This window comes from Lepidothrix coronata, unplaced genomic scaffold (assembly GCF_001604755.1).
Source record: "Lepidothrix coronata isolate B3197 unplaced genomic scaffold, Lepidothrix_coronata-1.0 Scaffold34, whole genome shotgun sequence".
NCBI lineage: Eukaryota > Metazoa > Chordata > Aves > Passeriformes > Pipridae > Lepidothrix > Lepidothrix coronata.
In genome coordinates, this window is record NW_016690214.1 from 382,848 (window position 1) to 403,226 (window position 20,379).

The following is a 20,379-nucleotide window of genomic DNA, read 5'->3' on the forward strand; positions in this document are numbered from 1 at the left end:
ACAGCAGACAGGAGGGGGAGGAGGGAGAAGAAGGCTTGGCCCAAGGGCCAGGGCAAGGCAGCCGGGGGTGGTTTGTGCCCAGTGCCCCCAGATGTGCCCCCTCTGAACAGCCACAGGCCCGTGGGGGACAGCCCGGCCATGAGGCTCCGTTTCCCCATGGATCACCCTGCGGACAGCAGCAGTCCCGGCGGGAAGGGCTCTCAGGCAGGGGAACAGGGATTGGGACGCTGGCTCCAGGCCATGGTCCAACTCCTCATGTCCCTCGGGATCTGGGCAAAAGTCACTGCTGCTGGTCTGAGGGATGAGAAAGACAATGAGCCATGGCTTCACTGTCCCACAGGGACTTAACAGCCCGGAGTGCTGGCAGGAGCCTCCCAAGGGAATCCCAGTTCTCCTGGCTGGCTGGGTGGTGGGACAGCCTGGGGACAGCAAAGTGACAGGCAGGGGCTGCCTCTTCTCCTGCCTGGGGTGGTCAGCCTTGGGTGTCCCAAACCACACCATGGTGATTGCACATCCCATCTCTGCTCTCCTGGCCCAACTGGACCCTGTTCCAAACACCCCACAAACCACCAGCTCCTCTTCCCTTTCCAGTTGCTCCTCACCCATCCACACCCCACTGAGCAGTTCAGGATGGAGCACGACCCCAGGCACGTGGGGTACAGCGAGGGGGGATCGCAGCTGGGGCTGGAGTGTGGGACAACTTAGGGATGTGGGGTGCAGCAAGAGCTATGGGATAGGGTAAATTAGGGGGATAGTGTGGGGTATCGTGGGCTATGGGGTGGGGTGTGGCTGAGGTATAGGGTGGGTTGTGGGGTGTAGCAGGGCATGTGGGCTGGGGAATGGGTTAGGGCATGGGGAATGGAGCATGGGATGGGATACGGGACGGGGAACGGGATGGAGAATGGAGTATGGGATGGGGCCTGGGGGACACAGGGGTTGAGGGCACAGCGTGGTGCAACCCTCCTGTCCCCCAGCCCCGCACCGCTGGGACGCGGAGCGGGGGCCGGCCCGGCCCGGTGCGGCTCCTCCCCGCGGGGCGGTGCGGGGCGGTGCGGGGCGGTGCGGGGCGGTGCGGGGCGGGCTGGGGAGGGCGCGGCCGCCGGCAGCTCATAAAAAGCGCCGCGGCCGCCGCTCGGCGCTTTCCCCTCGCCCGCGCCCGGCCCCGAGCGCCGCCCGTCCCGCAGCGCCCCGCACCCCGCCCGCCGCCCATGGTGCTGCCCGGCCCGCCCGGCATGGCCCGCTCCGAGGAGGTGCATCGCCTCACCGAGAATGTCTACAAGGTGAGTCCGCAACAGGTGCCCGGCGCCGCGTCTCGGGGTTCTGCTGCAGTCGGAGTTATTTCAGTTGTTTAATCTCCCCCTCCATCGCTCCCTCCCCGGGCGCGGGGCGCGGGCGGGGCCGCCCCCGGGATGTGCCCGGAGCCGGCGGGGCGGCAGCGGGTGCCGGGGCTGGGCCGGGACAGGGGGCGAGGGGCACTCCCGGAATCCCACCCGGTTACCCCCGACCCTTCCCCGGGCACCCCCCGGGAGGATCCGCGGGGACCGGGAATGTCCGATCCCACGGTGGGCAGCGCTGTCCCCGCATCACCCCGTGCGGGGACAGCCCCGCGTCCCCGTCGCCCGCTGCTTTGCCACAACCATGAGCCGCAAGAGCTTTCCCCGTCTCTCCGAGTTCGGTAATATCTCTGTTTTCCCCTTCTGCTTTGCTCCCCGTGTTCTGAGAAAAATCCAATAATTTATGTGGCTTAATTTCCCCCCGAAGGAAGCAGTTTCTGCTCCGCTGGGTCTTGAGACCGAGACTAATAAAACTGCTGTAGCCTAACGTGTAACGCAGGATGTCGTTTGTTAAACTGGGAAGCTTGCACGATTTCCTGCGATTTAAGGGGTTGGATTGAGTTACCTGGGAGCCCAAAGCAGGAAAAAAAGAAAAGAGATAGAAGAATGTAGTACAAAAAACACCGAGGGGATGAAGTTCTGAAGTCTTGGTTTTGGAGATCCTGGTGTGTAACAGCTGTTCAGACAGGGCTGTGGCACCCAAAATCTTGGCCACACTGAGTCTTGGTGACTGTTGTCTGAGGTCTCTGGGGCTCCCTCCCACCCTCTGTGTGCAGTTGATGTACCCCAGCTTGGCCCCGTGCAGGCTGCCCTTGGTTTGGGCAGAGCTGGCACTGCGGGGTGTTCCCAGGTCAGGCCCCTGCACGATCCGTCCCCTCCCGGGTGTTTGTGCTCGGCCCCGGGGCCGCCTGGGCAAACAGGGCCAGAGCTGCCGGGGCTCAGGCTGGGGACGGCGGCTGGGAGCAGCTTCAGCGCGTGACTCAGTTGTTGTTGGAGCTGTGTTGTCCTCGAAGAACGGGGCTAATGACAGGCTTGGGGAGCAGGTCACCATCTCCCCGGGCACAGCCCTGTCAGGGGCGCATGGCGCGGTTTGTGCCATCCCAACAACTGTGCTTGAGAGAAGCTTGTGCTCCTGTGAGGGGTGAAGGGCAAGTGCTGCCAAGGCTCTTCTCTTGCCTCATCTCTCCTGTGCTGTGTGAGCTGTGGGTCAGAGCCGGAGCAGAGCCCTGGGCCCGGAGCGAGCGACACCCGGCTGAGCCGAGGGCAGAGGGTGCACAGGGGGCCTTGGCTCTGAGGGCCAGAGGTGCACTCAGGAGGAGGCTGAAGATCTCCATCAGTTCACGAACACCTCAGTTTCTCAGGGTTTCAGTGGGAGCAGCCAGGTGTAGGGCATGAGAACATGGAGCTGGTGGAGATCTCATGCTTTTACCCAAAATCAGTGTCTCAGCGCTGGGAGGTGTAGGAGGGTGGTCCTGACACCGTTTGTGTTCCCTGCAGTGAACAAGGAGTCACCTCCGAAGCCAACAATGCTTTTCTTGGCCTCTGGAGATGTGTGGCATGTGGTGCATGCAGGAACCTGTTGTCTTCCTGTTTCATGGAGGACTTTGGCCACCCCAGAGCCCAGCATGAGGGCTGGTGGCTCAGGGACTGTGGGGTCTCTCTGTATCTCCTCAACCTTTGGAGTCTTCGAGTCCAAAACCAGCCCTGGTGCTTCACATCCCCATTAGCCCAGTGGTTTTTTTGCCCTGTGCTTTCCTGGCCTGTGCAGGAGCCTGAACACCACAGTGGGCAGGCGGAGAGGACCCTGAGAAGGGGGGTGATGCCCCCAAACCCGGGTCTGGGGGGGCCTCCATCCGTAGCCGCCGTCTTGCCGGGGTTTTGGCGGCAGCAGGACCAGGGGTTGAGTGTGTTCCCCACGAGGTCTGGAGCAGGAGCCAGGAGCAGGCAGCTCCCTGCCACGCTCCCCATGCCAGGCACCCTCTCCCGCGCAGGCTTTCCCGAGGTATTCTGCTCGGGAAGCCCATTGTCATCCCTCTCCAGAACCAGCTCTCACCCTCGGAGTGACTGTGCTAATGAGATGGTGGAGGAGCTGTCAGCCGCCCCCGAGCCGATGCTGCCACTACAGGCAGCTGCCTACACACGGGGAGTAATTACAGAGGGAGACGGAGGCTGCTGGCACCTTCCGCCAACGTAATCCCACCTTCCCTGGCGCTGATTCACTCCCAGGACCCCGGCGTAGCGGCACAGCTGCCGGGCTGGGCTCTGCTGTGAGCCCCAGGGCTGGGGGTGCAGCGTTGGGTGGTGGTGAAGGGCAGCTCCCCATCCCTGCTCTCCATTCCCCCCTCGTCCCTTGCTCCAGATTGTCCGTTTGCAGAAAGCAGGGACTGGCAATTCTTCCTTCCCCCCAAAGACAGATCTGTCTCCTCCTGCCAGATGAGATTACTGCCGTTTACAGCCCAACCTCCATTTCATTTTAAAGCCATTTTTGCGTGTGGAAGATCGTTCTGCAATGGTGTACGAGTAGCTCTGTGTTTGAAGAGGTGTTTGCTTAACAACACCCCAAAGTCGAAGCCGAATTGTCTGGCACGGACATGGACAGAATCCCTGATGGTCTGTTGCTCCCCATCAGCTGTAATTGATATTACTGTGGTATCACAGCCTCTGCCTCCTTATCTCCAGGCCCAGAGGGACGAGAGCGATTCTTCCTCAAGTGATTCAGGAGGGAAATTGTGGGTGGTTTGGTGTGTTTGGCAGCGGAGGGATGATGTGGTGTGGCAGAGGAGGAAGGAGCCAGCCCGTGCTACCCTGAATTCCGTGCCCTGTGCTCCCTGCTGTCTGCTCCCTGCCTTGGGGCTTCCTGCACCCCAGTTGTGGGAAATCTGTTGGCTGGACCTCGGGGCTCTGAGCTGCCTGGTGCATCCCATGGTCGGTGTCACCGCTCCGAGGGATGGGAGCACCCCATGGGCAGTGGGTGCCATGTGCTGGTGCCGCAGGGAGCGGGTCAAGCACTGGGAAATTCCTTCCCCAGCAGTAGCTGGAGGGTGGCAGGTGAGGGCTGGGCTCTCACTCTGTGGTGAGCAGGGCCCGGGGCTGTGGTGTTTTTACAGGGCAACACCTTTTTGCCAGAGTTACACCTTCACAGGGGCCTTGGCTCTGCAGCTGGGTCTGTTTGGAGTGAGGGTCCGCACTGGGCTCGGCTCCGGCGCTGCCAAGTGGCTCTTGAGGTGGGAATGCTGCTCCATCCCCTCTGCCTGCGGACTGGGAGAGCATTCCTGACCTCTGCTGACGTGGGACACCTCCACACTGTGAAGCTCGAGGATTACAAGGTGTTATAAAGCAGGTAGCTCCTGCCTTGCTGGAGGTACCCCAGACCTCTTCCCATGCTGCCTGCAGATCCCGCAGGAGATGGATGCTGCTCCCTGGGATGGAGGCAGCCCCTGGCTTTGCCTTCAGTGCTTTGTTGTGCAGAGTCTGCTCGTGGCTAAGGTTTCACTGGTGCTGCTCGTGTTGCAGGGCAGGGCAGAGCACAGGGCAAGCAGCTCCTGCACTGAGCAGCTCCTGCTGGAGCCTTTGGCCGAGTTGAGCCCCTCAGTGCTGGGGCTGTGGGACCCTCCTGGCTCTGCAGCAGAGATCCCAACCCCAAGGGCTTGTGGATGGCTCTGCCTTGCAGGGGTGACCACTGGTGAGCACTGACAAGGTGCTCTGAGTACTGTGCAGATCCCCATCCCAGTTCCCTTCAAGCCCAGACCCTGATTACAGAGACATTCAGAGCTCTTGCCCTGGAACTTGGGTCCCCTCATCCTCTGACACGACAGCTAAGAGAAACTAAATGCCTTTAGATGAGGAACACTGGGGTTTTTCCCTGATTTTCCCTGTCTACCTGGGCTCCTTCTTGACAGAAACTTGGCTCCTAAAATCCCTGGGGCTGCTCCTGATGGCACCAGGCAGGACAAGCTGTGATGGAGGAGGCAGCGCTGGGCTTTGCTGGTCATTAAATATTGATACTGAAATGATGGTGTTCCTGGAGCAGGGCTGACCCATTTAGAGGCAAAAGTTCCTTAGAGCTGAGTTGCTTCTGCAGTGTGACTGTGGTGTAGTGGAGTCCCACTGTACTGCCCCTCCAACCTGCTCGTCATGGTCACCCAATGACCTGCTGTCACCCAATGACCTGCTGTCACCATGAATCACCCGGGAAAGTCCTGGGTCCCAGGCTGAGCCCAGGCCCCTGTGCAGTGTCAGCCTTGACAGGAGCCATAAAATCATTAAAAAGGTTGGAAAGTCCCTCTGAGACCATCAGGTCCAACCATTCCTCCAGCACTGCCAAGGCCACCACTAACCCGTGTCCCCATGTGCTACATCCACATCTTTTGAGCACTTCCAGGGATGTGTTCAAAACATTGCACCCTACTGCTGCATAGGGGCCTCAAAAATGGCATTAGGAAACCAGAGAAGGTGGTTTTAGCTCAAAGTCCGTCCGTTGTGGTCACTGAGGTGTTGGGACATGCCCTGTGGAGGGTGGCTGGGAGCGGAGCCCAGGACATGGCACACGTGGGGATGCTCGTCCCTTCATCGAACCCAGGAGCCTCCTCGCCCTGATCCCGGTTGTTCAGCCCTTTGCAGTGTGGAGGGGGGCCGGGATGTGAGGTCTGGCTCTAGTGGCAGTGCTGTACTCGGGGCAGGGTGGGCACTGCTGGCACAGTCAGCTGGTCCTGCCCTGGCCAGGGCTGCTGACCTGGGTGCCCACAGACCGTGGCCACTGACCACCTCCTGCCCTGGCCAAGCCAAGCAGCCCCTGCTTTTCATTTCTCTCTCTGTTTGGTTTTAGGAGCTGCCTGAGAGGCTGCAGGGATGGACCTGGGAGAGCTGTGTAACCTTAAATTTTATTAAAAGTTGTTCAGGTATTGTGCAGGACTTTCCTGCGCAGGAGAAACCTGAGCTGGCTCCATTTCCAGCTTGGAGAGGACTTAAACTTAGGATTTAGGAGCTGGACTTTGATTCTCGTGGGTTCCTTCCAACTCAGGATACTTTATTCTGTTCCATGATTCTCAACTTTTCCTGATGGGCTGACCCTTACAGGATTGGGGCATCCTGGCTGCAGTGGGGAGGGTGCTCAGAGGGGAGAGTGGGGACCTTGTTTTCTGTTGCCTCTTCCCCCCCTGAACTGAGCAGGGTCGTGTCCTGGAGACCTTGTGCTTTGCATTAGTTTCATTTTTGGCAGCTGAATAAAGCTGTGCCAATCCCGGAGAGCTGAGTGGTATTACCCAGGGAATTCAGCGCAGTGGAACAAAGCAAAGCCCTTTCAACCCTTGGCTGCCAGGTTTTGTGTCTGTGTTTTTCTGAACTCTGCCCAGGCAGCCCGTGGAAGACAAACAACTTGTGGGTGCTGCTGAGGGGGCAAAATCTGGGGGAGAGTGAGATTTGCTTTCATTACCACACTGCTGCTGAATATTGGCTTTGCTGTGGTGTCCTGCAAACCTGGACCCACCTCTCCTGTGGGGGGACAGCCCTGTCACTTGTCCCCACAGGGGTGGGGGGATGCACCCCTGGTGTCACGGGAGCAGCTCCAGCACATCACCGTGCAGGGAGTGATGCTGTTGAGTCATTCCATGCCATAAATCTGTTTATTTTCCACTATTTCACCTTGGCAGATCTCAGCCTGTCACCTAGAGGGGGGTGCAAAGGTGTGTTGGCTCCGGAGTCACCTTCCCTTCCCACCCTGGGAGTGAGAGGAAGGCTTGGAAAAGGCTATTTTTATCTCTGGAGTGAGGAGCCCTTTTCACCGCCCTCATCCTGCCGGGCTGTTTTTGTTGGAGGCTCGAGACAATGTTTTAAAAACATTCACTTTCAGCAAACTTCCTCCTGAGGGTTGGTGGATTGTATTTGGCCAGCAGAGTCACCTCCCCCCGCTTTAGCTGGTTCTCAGACCTTTTGGGGGGCTTTTATCTCTTTATTTATAGGTTTAAAATGGCTGTTATGGGTCAGTGGGGAGCAGTGCCAGGACTGGGTTGTGCCTTGATTCCCTCTGGTTTTAGGGAAGATGTGCTGAATTTTGCTTTGTCTGTGGATCCCGTTCCATCATTTATTCCCTCAGTTTCATGCTCAGGACAACGTGTTTACACAGCACTGCTGAGAAAATCACATTATTTACATATCCCTGTGTACATACCCGTACACAAACACTCCGCCGAACCTGCAAACTGCCGAAAAATCGCCTCCCCACAGAAATTCTGCCAGGGTTTCTGCTGCTTAAATATTATTCAGTCTCAGAGTGCTCAGGCTGAGCTGAGTGTGGTTGAGGCTGTAGCTGTGCCTCTGCCGGAGGTGAGGATGTGTCTGTGTCCCCACCCCTGCCGTGGGAAGGGGGGAATTGTCCCTGAGCAGTGATCCCACACCTCCAACCGCTTTGTGGGGTAACAAAAGTAGATTTTTGACCAAAGCTAAAGGCGACATGGGCAGGATGGAGCAATCCTCGTCAGTGTTAATTAACTGGCATGCAATTGTCTCCTACACCTCGGAGTACACCTCGTTCTGTGGCTTGTTGCTACAGGTTAATTTTCTCCCTTCAAGCTGAGCACGCTCACCAGACTGCTCTGTGCTGCCCCAAAACAGTTTCCAGGGGACCCGGGTCATCGGCAGCCTTAATTAGCAGGGCAGCGCCTCGTTAGCCTCCTGCAATCATCGCCGGTGCTTGGCAGGTTGTGGATGGTGCTGGGGGATGGACCGGGAGCTGCGGGGGTGGGGGGAGGCTTTGGGGGCATCCTCCCCTTCTGCTCCCACTGCTGCTCCTGGGAGGATTGACTGGATTTGCCCTGGCATACCAGCACCGGTATTCCCTCCGAGCTGGTGCCCCACAGAGGCTCCTGCCCGTCGAAGCCCCAAAATGGTTGTTTTTGAGCCGAGGAGGCACCGGCCGAGCCCCGCACACGTGCCCGCGGGAGAAAATTAAACTGTCAGACGGCGAGGGCCGGGCAGCAGGAACTGGGGATAAAAATGCCTCAGGCAGAAAATGAGCTTTATAGTGTTGGCCAGCCTCGGATGAGGTGACAGATGCTTAATCAGCTTATTTGCTGTAAGTGTCTGCCTGTCGTCTTCCCTCCCCTTCCCGGGGTGGGGACGCTGCCAGCAGCGTGCTGGGGGTGCAGAGCCCCCTCCTCCCGGGGGATGCCCGTGGATCCCTGCTGGGGGATGTTTGGGCATTGAACTCTGTGTTCTGGTGGCACCCTTGGCAGGAGGGTGTCCCCGAGGTGGGGCAGGGGATGGGGGCTGGCTCTGGGGCTGCAGCCAGGCTGGATCCAGAACGGAGGCTGTGCCTCTGCCAGGGCTGGGCTGGGATCGGGTTTGGCGATGCCGTCGGTGCCGGGGTGAGCGGCCCTGAGGCTCCGGTGCCAAGTGCACAAAGAGCCCTTCTTCTCCCTGATCCGATTATTCCTTCCCCCATCTTAAATAAGGCCCTTGGAGCGAGGGAGGAAAAGCTCAGACAGTGCTGCTGGTGTTCACCCCCACCCAAAATCAGGCCCTTACGGGCAGGTGTCACCTGCCTGTAGTGACACCGAGTGCTCTGAGACCCGGGTGTAATTCCTGGCACGTGCCTTGGGCCGAGGCTGGCACGGCTCAGGGGGATGCTGGTGACTTCAGTCTGCTTCATTCCTGGGTGGATGTTTGGAATGCTGTTCTTCAGCCCTTCCTGCTTGTCCTGGATGGACAGAGCTGCTGCTGCTCCCTGGGGCCATCCTGGGAGTGGGACATCACCTGCCATCATCTCCCAGAGCTTGGGTCACCTCTGTGGTTGGTGTGAGGGTCACTGCTGCCTCAAACAGCCACTTAACAGTCATTACTATGGTCATTTTTGCCTTATCTGATAATTTTCTGGTTGGGGCATTCGCTTACCTCTCACAGTGATGCACCTGAACAAGGTGTCTTGTGCTGGGGCACTGCAGAGCCACCTTCTTATTGTTCCTTGTGGTCTTCAAACCCAGCTTGGTCTTCCTCAAGCTGTGAGATGAAGGGGAAGATCCTGGAACGTCTTCCAGGGAGGGGGAAGGACTTTTTTTCTCTCTCTTTTTGTGTTTATCAGCATTGAGTTGAGCATGGAGCTGTTCTGTCCAGCTCCAGTCATCCCTGCTAATCCCAGTGATGTTCTTTTCCCTTTAGACGATCATGGAGCAGTTCAATCCCAGCCTCAGGAATTTCATTTCTATGGGGAAGACCTATGAAAAAGCCTTAGCAAGTAAGTGACCCTGCACTGCTGGTGTGGATATTGCTGGAATGCTGGGGGCTGCCAGGCTGGAGAGGGTCTGGCTGGGCAGCCCAGCCTCAGGAGGGGGGAAAGCTGGAAAACCAGCTCGAGAAGCTCTTTGTTCCCATGATGGGGGAACTGGGAGGATGGTTCTTGGACCTTGATGCAAAGCTTATGTCGCTGGGATGTGCAAGGGGCCGTGGATGTGGGAAGGATTCAAGGGATGAAACGTTGGGAGGCAGCAGGATAACAAACACATCTCCAAACAGTTCATCTTTGAATGTTTAAAATACTGAGAATTAAGATTTTAAGTTCTGCTTAAAGAGGTGTTACTGAAATGTTTAAATTGCCCAGAAGAATAAAGAGAAGGAAAAAGCCTAAAAGTATTGATGGCAGCTCTTGATTGGGAATGCAGGATCCTATTGGGAGCCATTAGGGAGGCGTAGATTTAAATGATCAAAAGGAAGCTATGAATTGATTAAACCCCAAAATGGAGGGTGTGGACTCAAACTGGCTTTGTGCACTGCCTGGGCCCTCCTCAGCTGGGTTTTAAGGAGGTTTAAGGCTTTTCTCAACCCAGAGCTGTGTTTTTCCAGGGAGGGCTCTGCTCCCTTCAGAGCCACACGTGTCTCCTGGATTTTATTTTTCTAATATCCCGGTGAAAATGCCTGTGAGGGAAGAGGCTGTCATCATCTCCAGCCAGTGGGGGAGAAAATGCTTGGGCATCTCATGTTCTTAAGCGCCGGTGTTTGCGATCCCACCTTCGGGAAGGATCCCTGCCCCTGCTTCCTGCCCGGAGCACATTTTCTTTCCTGCAAGTCAGATGAGGCTCCTGGGTATTTCCATGGGGATCCTTTAAGATGCAGCCTTCCCCCTGTTCTCAGGTACCAGCACTGCCCCTACTCCAGTGCTCAGCACTGGTTTTAACTGGGTTTTAATGGATCAACCAGCCATGACGTGGGAAGAGCCCGTCCATCCCGGTCCACTGCACAGGGGCTGTGGACTCTGACCCCCAGGGGTGGGATACAGCACCCTTATGAGCAGCAGCATTTCCCAGCTATTCCTAGGGATGCTAACCGGGCAGGGGTTCACAATTTGGGGGTGCTTTTCCCTGCTGATTCCCTCCTGGCAGCAGGGAAGGGAGGAGAGGTAGGGGCTGTGTTTTTATTTATTCCTCTGAAATGTTGTCCTGATAACTCAGCTTTTAATTACCTGGGAGGTGGATCCGTTTATCCCGAGCTGTTCTATCCCAGCTGAAGCCACACACACACTAACCCTGGCATTTGGGGAAAACCAGCCTGGTCACTGGGTTTGTATTTTTCCCACATCCCTACTGTGAAAGCGCTTTGAAGCCAAAGATCTTCCTGTAATTTTAACTTGTCTTGGGTCATCCTTTCCTTGATCCCTGAGCTGGGGGAGCAGCTGAAGGAAGGGCCCAAACCTGGAGCCAGGCAGAGGCTGCAGCCCAGCGTTGGAAGGTGCTGAGCTGGGGCTGTACAACATGTTCTGTGATTAGAGGAAACCCCCTGCTTATCTGATTAAAGTCAAGTGTGTAGCTGGAATGTCAACAAACAAGGCTGAACTATAATGAAAGTCTGTGATATTCAATTATTCCGCAGTGATTTCTCAGAGCAGAATTAGCAGCCTGATGGTTACACTGGAATGAAAACCACCGAGGTCCTGCACGTACCTTTTCTCTCCTGAATTGCCCTATAATCTCGCTGCTCCAGCCTTCCTTGCTCACTTTTCTTCTGTTTGTTGTTTAGTCCCTCCCTGTGGCGTTTAAGCCCTTTGAAGTAATATCTATTTTAGTGTCTAGCATCTCCTCAGTGCCCCAGCAGTTCTAATAACCATTAAGGAGACTATAACTTGCATTTTTGATGCTTTTTAGGTATGACATACGCAGCAAAAGGGTACTTTGATGCTCTGGTGAAGATGGGAGAGTTGGCCAGTGAAAGCCAAGGGTCGAAAGAATTGGGTAAGTCACCAATTTGCTGCTAAATGGAGTTGCAGACTGAGCACAGGGATGAAACTAGATTTTGGTGTTGCTGGGGAGAACAAGCTCAGTGTAGAGCTGATCTGAATAGTAGAAGTGTCTCTATATTTACTGTTCATGTAGCTTGGGAAAGAAACCTGATGTCCTTAGTGTCAGGGTTTTGTGACCCCATCAGCTCATGGTGTTTTTGGAGAGCAGCTTCATGGTGGTTTTGTCTTGCTCTACAAAGGAGAGAAGCAGCAGGTTTTGGCCCAGCAGCTGGAGCAGTGCTGCCCATTTTGGGCCTCTGGAGAGGGAAAGTGTGGGGAGAGGGAGAAATCTGGGGAAGGGGCAGGGTGGCTGTGCTGGAGCAGTGGTGGATCTGGTGGAGGTCACCTGGCACTTGGGCTGTGTGTGACAGGGCTGGGTGTGTGCCCTGAGTGCAGCAGATCTGCCCAGGATCTGCCCTGCCTGCAGGTTCCCTGTGCCCCAACACCACAGACTTGTGTTTGCTCCATCACTGGCAGCTGTACAGACATCATGAGTGTGATGCTCGGTGCCTCCTTCCCCCTTCTTACGCTCACTTCTCTGATCAATCCTTTGGGAGCTGCTTTCCCACTCTCCCCATTGCTCAGACATGGCTCCTGAGTTCTCCCTCCTTGCAGCTGTGGTTTGAGGTGACCCTCCCAGCTCCCCTCGTGGTTCAAGGTGACTCTCCCAGCTCCCCCTGGGGTGCTGCAGCCTTGTCAAGGCTCTCATGGAGCTGCGATGGGTTCTGGTCTCATTGCCTGTGCAGTCCCAGGTGAACTCCTCCTCCTCCTCCTCCTCCTCCTCCCGGTCCCTCCCTCAGCTCTGGCTCACACTGTGCAGGGCGATGGCAAACTGCTCATTAAAGCATCTCTCCGGGGCAGTCAATTAACAGAGAGGTTGGGCTGAAACGACTCCAAAGGACTCTGAAGGACCCGGGGAGCAGCCCCTGGGCTGTGCTCGGTGTCAGACCCTGCCCCCCCAGCCCCGCTGCTCCAGCTCGCTGCTGCTCGCAATTGTGCTGGGGAAGCAGTTAAGTGTCTATGGAAACCGAGTCGTGGATTAAAGCTGCCTGGAGCAATCTGCTTCTGTTTAATAAATAAAACAAAGAGCCTTGTGTGCGACGCTGCGGCTGCGAGGGCCGAGCAGACCCTGCGAGGGGCTGCCCTGGGCTGACACACACCCCAGCTCTGTCCTCCCCAGGGGGAAGTTTGGGTGGGAGCTTGGGGACCCCACACCCTGCCTGACCCTCAGAGCAGCTCCGGGTTTGCTCACGCTTAAAACCTGGGTTTGGTGGCTTCTGGTGGCCCTGGTTCCTCCCCAGGGATGCCACTGTGATGTCCTTAGTGCCCTCCCACCGTCTCCGGGCGTGCATTTTGTGTGTGGCTCGAGTATTTTGGGGTTTAAAATGTTTCCAAATCACTGCTCCTTCCCCTCTTGGTGTGAACATGTCCAAGGGAGGCTCCTGGCAGCTCCGGCTGCCCCTCGGCCCCGTGCTCTGTTGAGCCTGCTGGTATTTACTGTGGCAGCTGCTCCGAGCAGGAGAAAGTCGAGATAAAATTTCTGGCTGCAGCTCAGTGGAGCTGATAAAAGCTGGGACACAACCCTCTCCCAGCAGATGTGTAAACAGGGGCTGAGAAATGTTCTGGGTTGGGGCTGTGCTCGCCGAAGGTAGGGCTCTTCCTGGGAACACCTTTTACCTTATCGCTCCCTGGGAATGCCGACAGTGCCGGAAAGGAGCGCTGGGCTCTGGGTTCTTTCATAGGGTCACAGACTGGTTTGGGCTGGAAGGGACCTTAAAGATCATCCAGTCCCAACCCCTGCCATGGGCAGGGACACCTTCCACTAGCCCAGGTTACTCCGAGTCTCATCCAGCCTGGCCTTGGACACTTCCAGGGATGGGGAACTCATTTCAGAGCAGCGAAAGGGGATGCTCTTAATTGCTGCTTCCATTAATGTCGTGCCCCCCAACTCCCTCCCTGACTGGGAATTTTCCTCCAAGAGTTATAGGGAAAACTGCTTCACGATGTCAGGCAGGATCCTATTGGGACCACAGCTCACGTTTCCACCCTCCATTGAAAAAAATCTGAGATTTTTTTTTTTCCCCTCCATAACCCTTTCTTTTCTGAACCTGGATGCTTTTCTGATGTCCTTCTTGGGACAGGAGGTGTCAAACCCTGCAGCAACGCAGCAGGTTCATCTCTGAAAACGCAGAGCCCTCCAGAGACTGCTCCAGTCTCGGGTCCCAGCTCCCCGTGGGGCTGCTTAGCACTGTGCATTGTTTCTAAATTCTCCATCAGATTTTAGGAACTGTGTGTAGACAGGATAATCCCATGTGGGAATGGAAAAACTGGCAATAATAACACCCTTGAGCTGTAATCGGCTCTGGGGGCTGAGTTTTCGGGTGCAAGTGTCTGGTGGGGCCGTACCTGTCTGAACCCTGCTGGGGTTTGGGGTGTGTAACTCAAGTGATGCTCTGAGCAGGTCCAGGGTGTAGCTGTCAGTTGTCCCTGAGCAGCAGAAGAGGCACTTTGCTCTGTGCAATTCCCTGGAGCCCAGTCCTTGGCATTTGGGGTTAGATTCGTGCCCACAGTTCCCCTGGGAAGGGGCTCCTTGGGCTGTTCCACACATCCTCAGTGGCTGCTGCGGGGGCTTTTGGGAAGCTGCAGAGCTGGTGTGAAGGGCACGTGTGTGTGATCAGTGGAGGTTTGCTCCAGGCTGGATCCTGGAATGGTTTGTAGCCCCTTCTGATGAGCTCCAGTCTCATGCACAAGTCCTCAGGTGACTTTGGCCCTTTTCCAGCTCCTAAGGTCCCTTGGATGCAACTCAAATTGTCATTTCTTTTGACCTTCTTGAAAACTAGGCCATGACAAAGTCATGGAAGGGAGTTTTCTTCTCCTGGTGAGTGGAGCTGGAGACATTTCCACTGGGATGCTGGGGCTGAGCAGCACCTGCAGGAAACACCTTTGGGGCTGGAGGTGGATTTTGCTCAGCAACTGGATTTCCCAAAGGTCCCTTGAATGAGTGAAGCTGCTCTGGGTGGCACAGGGCTGTGAAAGGGCAGCACATGCAATAATTAGTCAAACATTGTTGAGCTGAAATGAGCCCCTGGTAAATAAGGGCTTTTCATTTGCACAATAAAATCAGGACTGGTGGCACCTTTATGGCTTGGGCTGGAAGGGACCTTAAAACTCATCCAGTTCCACCCCCTGCCGTGGGCAGGGACACATTCCACTAGACAAGGTTTCTCTAAGCCTCATCCAACCTGGCCTTGAACACTTCCAGGGACAGGGCATCCCAGAGTTCAGCCTCTCCAGCAGCTCTGGGGTCTGGCCCAGCTCTTGGAGGCTTTGTGCTGCACCAGATCCGCTGGGAACATTAATCTGTTAATTGGATTTGTGGTTGTTTTGGGTAGGTGCTTCCTGCAGCAGCAGAGATGCAGATATAGATCCTGAGGGTGTCAAAGGTCACGGTGGTGCTCTGTGTGGGATCAGGGACTGCTGGAGCTGGCAGTGGCTGTGGTGCCTGGTGTCCACTGGGGGTGACAGCTCAGTGCTGGTGGAAGAAAGGATGCTCTGGACCTGCATTTCCACCTGTGATTCTGTTAAAAGACCTGAGAAACTGTTCCAGAAATCCAAGGCTCTGCCTCCAAGGTGTGTGGGGAGGGAAGGAAGCTGCAGTAATGGGCTTGCTAAAGGTGCAGAAAGGCAAGAAAGACCTCTCAAATCCTTCTGCTGCCTCAGGACGGGGCTCCTCCACTGCCTGAGTCACCTTTCCGCTGCCTTCCTCCCTCTGATGAGGAGCAGACAGCCAAGGCAGTAGCTTGTTCCCACCACCCTGTGTTTGGTACGTGGTGGTGGAGGGTTGTAAATGAGCATCTGTGATGGCCACGTGGCCTGGCTGGAGTTGCCAAGGTGTAGCAGCTGGGTAAGGTTTGGGTTTCACCTTCTGTGGTGACAGTGACACCTTCCAGGGCTGCCCAGCTGCTGTGTGCCCCTGCTCCGTGCCTGGGATGGGCTCCTGCAGGGATGCTCCGACCTTCTGGGGGGATGAGGGACCCTGTGTGTGTCCATGGGCTGGTTCCTGCCATCCGTCAGTGATGGGCTGAGCAGGTTTCAGAGGGGTTTGGGTTGGTGTGTGGCCAGCTCCAGGACCTGGAGGTGTTTGCTTCCCTGTGGGACTGCCAGTGTGCAGGATGGATTGGATTGTGTGGGCCAGGCTGGTGAATGTGAGGTGGTGTTCTCATGTGCTGATTAATCCAGTACCACCAGTATAGCAGCTGCCAGAGCAGTTGGGCATCAGGGACTCGCTGGTCTGTACATCTTGGTACAGATACAGGATTGGTGCCCATCCAGGGGGCTGTGGGGGGCACAGAACGTCCCAGGTCACCCCAGTCTCTAATCTGTGCCTGCTAACAGTGTCAATGGCAACTGCTCAGCCTGAGGGAGCCAGTTACTGGGACTGTGTTGTCGAGTCAGGATGCCTTGGGAAGCTTTTGCTTTTCCCTTCACCTTGTCTCTCAATAAACAAACAGCAAATGCCTGGAGCTGTGCCAGGCGGGGCTGGAGCAGGGGCTGGAGCAGCGCTGAGCGTTGTAACACTGACAGTCACTGATGTATTATCAACACATCGCCCAGTCCTCTGGGGCTGGGAGAAGTGAAACCCTTCTGAAGAGGAAAGGGGTGAGTCAGCGTGGAGAAGCTGATTGTTTCCCCACACTCATCTCCTTCCCCCTCCCCGCACACGCACGGACCTTCCCCGGCTGTGGCGAGGGAACGCTGGTGCTGATGGAGCCAGAGCCTCTCCCCGGGGAGCTGTTGGGCTGGAAGTGCTGCTCCCCAGGCCTTGGGAGGTGGTCTGTGCCGTGTGCTGGGTCTGTGAGCCTGGATCACGATACACTGATAGGAGGGAAGTGATTCTCTTGGTTGCGGAAGTTTTCGGAAGAATCGTTTTGGTTGGAAAAGCCCAAATGTTAACCCAGCACTGCCAAGGCCACCACTAAAACATGTCCCCAAGTGCTGCACCTAAATGGTTCTGCCTTAAATCTGGCTGGATCAGATCTTCAGCACCGAGGTGCTGTGTGAGCAGAGTTATTGCTGGTCTGTGTTTATGGGATGTGCCTGAGCCCTGACCAGGAGAGCTGGTCAATGATGGTCCCCTGGCCACCATCTGCCACTGCCCTTGCAGGATAGGCTGGGCTGCTCCAGCCCTGCACAAGCATCAACATGTTCTGTCTTGGGGTAATTTGGCTCCCTCATTAGTGAATTGTTGGTATTTTTATTAAAAATTACTTGTATCTTGCTTGACAGGGGGGAAAAAACCATAATCTTTAGTTTCTGACAAGTCCAAAGCAAACCCCGGAGAGCTGGGATCCCACTGCTTCACCTTCTGGAGGGGCAGCTGGCTCCTGCCGTGCCAGTAGCAATGGGAGGGATGTGGAACAACCTGTTTGCCTGTTGTGGGCTGGGTGTGGAAGGGAAGGGCCCACAATAGCTCCTATAGTTCTTCTCCCAGAGCGATACTGTGAGTCAGCCATAAACAGCAGCTCCTCCTTCCCTGTGCTCTGAGCCTGTGGGGAGGTGTGTGAGCGGGTGAAACCCTCTGCGTTTTCACGGCTGGGTGTTGGTGAGATGCTTCACCCGGAGGTTCCTCAGCTGCAGGATGTGTGTTTTGGCAGCAAGGCGATGGTGCTTGAGCTTGGCACAACTCACCTGTGACCTGAGCTCTTGTCCTGCTGCGCAGTGGGAGTTCAGCTGTTTAACTTACAAATACCTGTGGCAGGTGATGCATAACGCCCGTGGCGTGGGTGGCTGTGCTGGTGCCAGGGCGTGTGCCCTGTGCCGTGGTCCCAGCCCTGCCACTGAGGTCTGGGAATGCTGTGGGGTGGTCTCCTCATCACCCAGGTGGTCCCCCCGTCATTTCACGGTGTCACCCCCGACACAGTGCCACAGATCCTCTTCTGAGCCAGATTTTGAAATACTGAGGCTTTCCAGCTACTGTGGTATCTCTTAGTCACAGTTTCACTTCATCCCTGTTCTGATTTGTTTTTGGGGTGACATGTCTGTTAATGTCTCACACAGTCTGTAGGTTTTTGTGGTGGTGAAGCAGCTCACGGTGTGGAGGTATCGGGGTGTCAGAGGTGCCATGTGGGAATTCACACCACGCTGCTGCTATTTTTAGGGGATTTAGTTCAAATCCTGCTGCCCGGTGTGGGCTCCCAGCGATGGCAGAGGCCACGGGAAGCCTGGAGCTGGTTCCTTCGGAGCTGGCTGGGGAGAGGCTCCGGAGGAAGCTCGTGTGGTTCTGGGCAGGCATCCAGCCCTTCCTGCGCTGCGCCAGCCACAGCACAGGGCTCACCTCGAGCTGTGGGAGCTGGGCTGAGCGTGGGGGGCACAGGGGGCACGGCAAGTGTCCCCTCCCAGGCTGGGACACAGGGATGGAGAGCTGCTGGGAAAGGCTCTGTGCCACTGCTCACTTTGATGTGGGGCTGGAACGCCCCGATAAGAGCTGAGGGGGTGGTGGTGGAGGAGAAAGTCAACCCAAAAGATGTGTATCTGTGCTGAGAGAAGCACCACGCGCCGCCCTGGCTGCTGGGAACAGACAATTCCCTGGGTGAGGAACGTGGGGAGCGGGGCAGAGCCCTCTTGCCCCAGTGCAGGGGTACCCAGAGCTGGGTTTGGGGATGTGGATGTTATTTCTGAGTGCCCTGGACCCCGCTCTCGGGTGGCTTGGGAGCTCAGCGTTGGTGGCCAGAGCCCTCAGCCAGCCCTGCTCTCAGGGTTTCCACTCTGGCCAAAGGGGAAGCAAGAGGGAGAGGGGGTGGTGCAAGCTTTGGGAATAATGAGCATTGATACTCTCCTGACAAAGCCACCTCAGCGTGACGTCAGTGCCTCCTTGCAGTGGGAATTCGTGCACTTCCCATCATTGAGCTGTCACAGCCCGAGCAGGAGTGATTTCCTGATGGTCCCGTGGTGGTGACCCCTTGCCCAGACCTCCCTGCTCGTGTGTGAGGCTCCTCACTGCAGACATGTGTGGTGGCCGGGTGTGAGTGCTCCGCTTGGCTCGGCACCTGGAGAACCAGCTGGAAAAGTCACAGCCGGCTCAGTGGCCGGGGAGATCTTGGCACACAGTTTCCTCCTGGTGAAGGAGTGGAGCTGCAGCCCTGCCATCTGGTCACCTCTTGCTCTGTGGGGTGCTCTGGGCATCGCTGCTCTCTCAGGGGGCACAGGGGGAGGGTGACTCTGGCAGCAGCCGGTTCTGTCACTGCACTGACCCGCAGCGGAGGGGCCAGTGCCTGCCAAGGGATCGGATTTTAATGTTTGCAGAACAGCGTGAGACACGGTGTATGGTGCAAAGTACGAATTGCTCCAGCCAGGAGAGCAAAGAAATGTTGGGGCAGGTTGTTCCTGGTCGGCTGGGGGTGTTGACACTCGGCTGGAGCGGGGCCCACGTGCCCAGGGATGTGGAGGGACGGGGAAGGGCTGGGCTGGGCTGGCGTGCACCATCTGTGCTGGATGAGGGTCCCAGTCGTTCCCTTGCACGGTGAGGAGCTGGTTTGGCTCATCCCAGCCTCCCTGAGGTTTGTCCCAGGGCTCTGGGGCTGGTGTCCCCTTCCCATTGCATTTCCCATCCCTGGGGTTGGGTTCTGTTTTTTGAAACTCCGTGTATGTATTTATGGGCTGTATCTTTGTCACAGGTTGTCACTTTGTCTTTGAGTTGTCACAGGTGCTGCTCTGCTTTTCTGGGATGGAATGTGGGATGCTACTCCCCTTTGGAGAGCTCCAGTGGGTGTCAGGGATCCCCCAGCCCTGCTTGGGACCTGCCAGGGCCAAGTCCTGAGGCAGGAGCAGCTCAGAGACATGGCTCATGGCTTTCCATTTTCAGACAGCTCCATGGAGGTTGGGAGCCTTGTGGGAAGCTGCAACCCACTGTGCTGGAAGGCAAAGCTTCCAAACTCAGCCCTGAATGGAGCTGACAGAGCTGGGCTCTCCCCAAGGCTCGCTCTGATCCAGAGACAGGATCGGGGCTTTCAGTCGAGCGGTAGCGCTGGCTCTGCTCCTGAAGGATCCTCCGTGTGTGTGTCTGGCTCCAACCACTCTGGGGCTTCTGCTGAGACAGGACACTGCCCTTCCTCCAGGAACAGCACTGGGTGTGGGGCTGGAATCCTGCATTGGAAAAGAAAAATGAAAGGAAGTGACAGAGCAGAGCTGGGACTGCTTGGCCACATTGCGGATGCCCTGGGCAGCAGCTGCAGCCCTGGCTCTGCCCTTGAGGCTGAACAAATCAGTGGTTTTGAGGCAAATACCAGCCCAGGGCTTAGCCCCATGTCCTGTGACCTGCACTGAGTGCCAGGGCCGTGTTTGCCCGCTGTGGGTGCCCTGTGCTTGGCCTGGGGGAGAAGGGCTGCCCCGGGTGCTGGGATCCCACTGCTGCTTGTCCTTGTTTCCCTTCCTGCTACACAAGGTTTGCCTGTTTGCCCCTCCCTGCAGCTCCCCAAAGATGGGCACAGGGGCATTCCAGTAGCACCCCTGGGTCTGGATGCAGATCCCTCTTTGCTAGCAGAGCACTGCCTGCCCCAACCTTAGGGTGTCCCCCTGAGCTTGGTGCCTCAAACACCCTCCCTTCATCTTCTCTTTGCAGGGGACGTGCTCTTCCAGATGGCAGAAGTCCACAGGCAGATCCAGAACCAGCTGGAGGAGATGGTGAGTGCCCAGCCCGGCGTGCCGGGGTCTCTGCCTGGCCAGGGGCTCTGCTGGTGCAAAGTGCCTTGTCTGAGTGACAGCAGCCCCTCTGACATGGATTTGTTG

General features: G+C 56.7%; 1 protein-coding gene across 8 annotated transcripts in view; it reads left to right on the forward strand.

Moving 5' to 3' along the window:
* The first annotated feature begins 1,182 nt into the window (after positions 1-1,182).
* The window catches only part of BAIAP2 (BAI1 associated protein 2), a 40,124-nt gene continuing 20,927 nt past the window's right edge, over positions 1,183-20,379 (forward strand). For all 8 annotated transcript variants that reach the window (XM_017811958.1, XM_017811956.1, XM_017811963.1 and 5 more), the window contains exons 1-4: positions 1,183-1,280; positions 9,486-9,561; positions 11,462-11,548; positions 20,213-20,274. In XM_017811958.1, the coding sequence (XP_017667447.1) occupies positions 1,209-1,280; positions 9,486-9,561; positions 11,462-11,548; positions 20,213-20,274 (297 nt within the window). In that variant the 5' untranslated portion in view covers positions 1,183-1,208. The remainder of the gene's footprint in view (positions 1,281-9,485; positions 9,562-11,461; positions 11,549-20,212; positions 20,275-20,379) is intronic.